Source organism: Sinocyclocheilus rhinocerous, unplaced genomic scaffold, assembly GCF_001515625.1.
Source record: "Sinocyclocheilus rhinocerous isolate Xijiao unplaced genomic scaffold, SAMN03320098_v1.1 scaffold311, whole genome shotgun sequence".
Classification (NCBI taxonomy): Eukaryota; Metazoa; Chordata; class Actinopteri; order Cypriniformes; family Cyprinidae; genus Sinocyclocheilus; species Sinocyclocheilus rhinocerous.
In genome coordinates, this window is record NW_015623669.1 from 814,281 (window position 1) to 820,323 (window position 6,043).

A 6,043-nucleotide genomic window follows, 5' to 3' on the forward strand; every position below is an offset into this window, starting at 1 on the left:
ATCATCGTATTTTTTTCTACTGAAGAAACAAAGTCACCTACATCTTGGATGCCCTGGGGGTAAGCAGATAAACATCACATTTTCATTTTTGGGTGAACTATCCCTTTAAGGTTGAAGGAAATTGGTTAAGGTTGCTTAAGGTTGAAAACTGGGCATTGTGTCAGGCCTATAATTGTCTTAACCTGAATATTAACTAACCAGTCTATTAATAGTAAAGTGATCAGTGGAGGTTAGTTTCTATTCAGCATGAATATTTCTATTGTTTGACATGGGTGACTAATCCATTTGCGTCACATCATCTCTGTAGTTCAATAATCAAAAGCTACATGCGGTTTACAGCTTGCACTGACATTTCCAGATAGCGTTAAAGGCGACCGGCTTTACATCATCTACAAACAAACTACACAGTGGGTATGTACCAAGCCTCCTGCACACTATCAGTGTATTCAGCTTGCGAGTCACTGTTGATCACAGTCGAGACTTTTATAGAAAGATAAATAATTAAAAAGATGTTACCCTGCTTTCCACAATGGCAGGGCTATCTTTGCCCAATGCAAGTTGAGTTGCCCTTCTGGTGAATTCTGGGATCCCAAGGATGTGTGGGTACTCTGTGATTAGAGTCGGGTCTGTGGAAATTTGCTGCTTGATTTTTCGTACAAGAGGAAGCCATGTGGTGTGTCCATGCTCTCCAACATACTCTATAGAAAGATAGAAATGTACATTTGATTGTAAACAGGCAGAGTTGTGTGTGCATTAAGCCCCGTTCACACTGCCAGCGACTTTTTCACTGTATGTCGTTAGACTCTGTGCTGTGAAGACGCTTGTGGGCATTCCTACTGCTGTCGCTCTAATGTTATTGGTAGACTGCAAGTCTATCACAAACTATATATATTGCCTTTAAAACAAAGATATCATTCTAATATGACTAGGAATTAGACTTAAACGAAATAAAAGTACCATTCTGCTGTTGGAGAATGTTGTTACATAAACTACAGCAGTGCCTGTGCATTAAATCATTAACCGGAGCTAAACTGCTCACTGCATCATATAAATAACAACTCGAACCATCAATGTATGAATCAAACTCTCTTCAACAGCCAACAGTTTCTTTTCTACGCATCATGTTTTTTTTTATATCCATGTATGTGGTTACAGTAAAATCATATAAAACAGTGAAATCGCTCAGGAAATCTGTCCTGTCTTGCCTGCACTCGAGACGGTGACGTGTGAGCGCCACTGACAGATTCTTCACTCCTATTGGTTGTCGCTCGCGAAATTCGCTGTTCATTTGCATAAAGTTAAACAATTCTTAACTTTTGTCGCTTGACTCGCATCGCTTGACACGCCCACATACTTGACAACGGTCACTGTCGTTTGTGTCGCCGGAAGTCGCCAGCTGTCCATTGAAAATGAATGGGAGCATGTCGCTTTGTCGCTGACAGTGTGAACGGGGATAGAAGAAAGATGTACACTTAAAGGGGTCATATGATGCGATTTCAAGTTTTCCTTTCTCTTTGGAGTGTTACAAGCTCTTGGCAGTCAAAGGTTTGGAATGATTAAGATTTTTTAAATGTTCAAATTAGTCTTTTCTGCTCACCAAAGCTGCATTTATTTGATCAAAAATACAGTAAAAACAGTAATATTGTGAAATCATATTACAATTTATAATAATGATTTTCTATTTGAATATAATTTAAAAAGTAATTTATTCCTGTGATTTCAAAGCTGAATTTTCATCATCATTACGCCACTTTTTAGTGTCACATGATCCTTCAGAAATCATTCTAATATGCCGATTTGCTGCTCAAAGAAACATTTCTTATCAATGTTGAAAACTGTTGTACTGCTTAATATTTTGAGGTAAGTTTGGGGTACGATTTATTATTATTATTATTTAAAAAATTAACATTTAAAGAACAGATTAAAGGACACGTTAAATTAATGAAAAGTGACAGTAAAGACATGTATAATGTTACAAAAGATTCCAATTTCAGTTAAATGCTGTGAATTTTGTTCCTCAATAATCCTGACAAAAAAGTATGACCGTTCCCACAAATTTTTCAACATTGATATATATATATATGTCAATTTTTTTTAATACCAAATTACCACATTAAAATGATTTCTGAATGATCATGTAATACTAAAGACTGGCGTAATGATGCTGAAAATTCAGCTTTGACATAAAAATATAATAAAATAAAATAAAGTTATTTTAAATTATAATATTTTACAAATTCAGCCTTCGTGAGCATAACTACTTAAACTTTTTGATTAAATAAAAAAAAAAAAAAAAAAAACTTATAAATTCCAGACTTTTAACCTGTAGTGTAAATTGACTTTTTTAGGGTGAAGTATTCCTTGAGAATAGACAATTTTTTCCGAGAAAAAAAAAGTGCAACAAAGTAGCAACTCATGCAGAGTGCGTCATCAATTTGTTTGGTCCATTTTCCTGTATTTCTGACATTTTTATTTACATTTAGCATGTAAACGACCTTAAGAGTCTAACACGAGCTAAAATTAAATTTTGATTTCATAAGTTTCTTTTATGTGACGATCATTACAGGCAGTGGGTATTTTCTCCAGTGTGGGCCAGAGGCAGTAAAATCACTCACCCCTCCCTGCGAGATTCACTTTATCAGGGTGCGTGTCTCGCTTGAAATCTTCTAGAAGCTTCATCTGGGATGGCATGAACACGGCGCCATCAAACACCGAGCGAGCAGACATCTCGTGCTGGTGCTTTACCTTCTTTTCTCACTGTAAACACGAGTCATTCTGCAGCGCTATGACAATGACAGCGTGCAAGGGTTTGTTTACTGTCTGTTGCTTAGATGCGTGACTGTTTCCTAGCAACGGTTCACATCAACTCTGCCATACCCTCTCCATGCTAGAAATCAAACTAAGAAATCAAACTAAATTTTATAATTAAACATTGTCAAAAGTGGGATTCACAAATATTTTACCAACAGAATATACTTTATTTCTCACTTCAAGTCAAATGCATTTTTTACATTTTGTGTACAATTAGCATCTCATTCTACAGATAAGGAAAAACACATCAGATAAAATTATGAGCTATTATTTACACTGTGAGAGTGGTTTTATTAGTCATATTTTATTGTTTTCATTAGCATTAAAACACAAAGTTAATACAGTTTTTCAAAATTGACCCAGTGATGCTTTAGCAACAAATACTGACAGGGTGCACAATCATTGTCCCACAGGACCCATCATGGTTCAGATGGTCAAAATAAGCTCATCGCTGGCATTTAATCATCTTCATCCTCCTCATCCTCCCCCTCTGTCATTTCAATGGGATTCACTGCAAAAAAAAGAATTTTTTGAAATAGCATGGTTGAGCACCATTTAGAACTAAAACTTTGTTTGTTTTCACAGTATTAATGTATGTATGCAATCAATTGGGGAAAAAATGCTTGTGTTGGACTATTGAAACTGCTTGGCTGTGTAACCATGTTGAAACTTTTGAACTGCAGTTCGCTAAAATCTTCCTGTCACTGCAATAAAAAAATTCCAGTCAGCAACCGTCAGCTTCCCACTTGTGAATTAACAAGGAGCTAAAATAGTGGGTTTTGCCCAACCCCGAAAAACATAAAACAGAATATAAGTATTCCAATGCAAGCTCTTACATGTTATATGCTGAGCAGAGATGAACACAGGTCCTTTACCCGAGCACAGTTTAAAGGTGACAGGAGGAATAAGCTCCAAACCAGGAAAACTGATCTGCAACAACATAAATATCCACTCATTCAGTGTATATATATATAAATAATAATATATATATATAAAGAGAGAGAGAGAGTTAACAGTTTCTGGAGTCTTTCAATCAATCAAACTATCAGTCACAATAATAATTCACCATTGGCATACAGTGGCGTAGGGTGGCAACGGGCAATGGTTTGGAAGCTCCAACACCGTCACAGACGGCCACAATATGCATCTCGTCTCCTGCCTCCTCACTAAGACATATCTATGACAATATAAATTGTCATTTTAGTGTAATAATGCAACTGTTGAAGACTATGGATGTGAGTGTAGGTTATCAGGCTCACTCATACACTTTTTAATAGATAATTCAAAAAATGTAAACATTACAGTAATTTACTCACATGTGCCGAAATGTAAATGACCCATAAACACAAATGGTGAACTTCACAAATATCCTGGACAGTCTTTTATAATGAAAGTGAATGTGGACTACAACATTTTATATATATATACACACATAAAGCTGCATAAACTGCTATAAAGAACTAAAGACTCTGATGCATTATGGTTTTTAATAACTTATGCAAATTAAGTCATGAATAAATAGGCTAAATGAATTAATGCATGTATGTAGAAAACAAATCCCAGCAAATCAATGACAAACATGGCTGCCTTTGCATGTTGATGAGCAATGTTCGAATCTTGAATGAAAAGAATTGACTGAGAAGATTGATTCAATTAATCGAATGATGCGATGATTGTTCACAAATCCAGTACTTGAGTTCTAATCATTAAATCAACGATCCAGTCACAACTATTAAGAGCTAACTGGAAAGACAGCTGAATATCACACATCATCATACAAGTTTCATAAATGCTTATAAAGTAGCTCCAGGCCCTGACACTTTTTTTTTTAAACCTGCTTTGGCAAATTATTTCAAGAGTTTTGCCCGTCGATGAAAGAATAATAAACAAAAATAATTTTTAAAAATCCAATTAAATAAATACGACAAAAACGGCTGCCTTTGCATGCTGATGAGCTACATTCGATTCATGAAAAGAATCGACTCAATGAATGACTCAATTGAATCGGAATGATGCGATGCTTTGTTCACAAAACTCGAGTTGTTCACGGTAGCCTACTCAAGATCAAACCATTAAATCAATGATCCAGTCACAACGATTAACAGCTCACTGGAGGGAAAACGGAATAACAAACGCCACGAAAGAAAAAAAAAAGTCACAAGTGTTTGTAACGACATGAAGGTGAGTAAATGTTGAGAGTTTCCATGCTGGGGTCTGAGGCTCAAATCTAGGTTACCGTTTTGATGAAAAACTGGTTCTCCAGAAGGTCATTTTCAGCTTTAAAGACAGCCGTGGTCTCAGAACCACTGAGTACACAACCTTTCAGGAAAGAAAGAGCAAGTAAAAGCAGGCAAAACAATTTAGGCAACTGAAAAGGCTCGTTGTACAGGACAGAAATGCTCTTACCCCAGTGAACACTTGCTCTGTCAGACACAGACGATGAGCTGGATAATTCAGACAGACTGATTGAAGCTACAGAGTCATTTTCCATAAAGCAGCTTGTCATTTCAGCCTGCACAAACGCTGTTCAGGTCAAACGGCGTGAGAAGAGAATCTGTGAATCTTCCTGCACCTGTTCTTCGCCTAAACGAGTCAGCTCGGCCCCAATCGTAAATGTTTGTTTACTAAGGGACGTTTAATATTTCTGGTAAAATAATCAAGGTACAGTCAAGATCAGTACCTGCAGCGAGGACTGAACAGCTACAATGATTTAATATAAAAAGCGCTGCTCACATCGACGCACACCTGTAAACGGCGAGGAAAAACACTGCACGCGGATCAGAAATATTGATGATGAAGTTCAGGTGTTTTTGGCTGCGCGTGTGACGCGCTTCACCAGACACTAGAGGGCGCAAGAGCACTTCTGATCAAGTTTGCTGCCTGAGGACAGTTGCTTTTTGAAATAGGCTACTTTATTAAGTTTGCGTTCATTTTTACTTTGTTATAGGCGTTATATTTTTATTTATTTATTTTTAAATGTAACGCTTATTCACTCACTTTTAATTCACTCATTTGAGAAAATGGTTAGCTTAAAGCTTTAACATTTTTTGTGAGTTTTAATCAAGTATAAGCATATAAAAATGCATGCATTTTTTGAAGGCTAAATGGATGCTTTTATTTTTATAAACCAAATTATAACAGCTAATTACATTTTTGCGTAATCCGTTTTTCCCTTGTAATCTCTCTCTCTCTCTCTCTCTCTCTCTCTCTCTCTCTCTCTCTCTCTCTAATA

General features: G+C 36.3%; 2 protein-coding genes across 4 annotated transcripts in view; both read right to left on the reverse strand.

Moving 5' to 3' along the window:
- LOC107725565 (aspartate aminotransferase, cytoplasmic-like) overlaps positions 1-2,886 on the reverse strand; it is a 12,132-nt gene extending 9,246 nt beyond the window's left edge. Inside the window, exons 1-3 of the mRNA XM_016534897.1 lie at positions 2,878-2,886; positions 2,616-2,748; positions 517-698 (exon numbers count right to left, since the gene is read on the reverse strand). Of these exons, the coding sequence (XP_016390383.1) occupies positions 517-698; positions 2,616-2,748; positions 2,878-2,886 (324 nt within the window). The remainder of the gene's footprint in view (positions 1-516; positions 699-2,615; positions 2,749-2,877) is intronic.
- A 210-nt stretch (positions 2,887-3,096) lies between these two features.
- Positions 3,097-5,619, reverse strand: LOC107724550 (nucleoplasmin ATPase-like). Of its 3 annotated transcripts, none has more exons than XM_016533707.1 (6): positions 5,557-5,619; positions 5,218-5,455; positions 5,048-5,130; positions 3,878-3,988; positions 3,648-3,741; positions 3,097-3,322 (listed from the first exon to the last, which is right to left on the reverse strand). In XM_016533707.1, exons 2-6 carry the CDS (start codon positions 5,315-5,317, stop codon positions 3,270-3,272), a joined length of 441 nt encoding a protein of 146 aa, XP_016389193.1. In that variant the 5' UTR covers positions 5,318-5,455; positions 5,557-5,619; the 3' UTR covers positions 3,097-3,269. The 3 variants fall into 3 exon arrangements, with proteins under 3 accessions (XP_016389193.1, XP_016389119.1, XP_016389046.1); XM_016533633.1 differs by having other exon boundaries at positions 5,545-5,563; XM_016533560.1 differs by having other exon boundaries at positions 5,218-5,604.
- Positions 5,620-6,043: the final 424 nt, after the last annotated feature.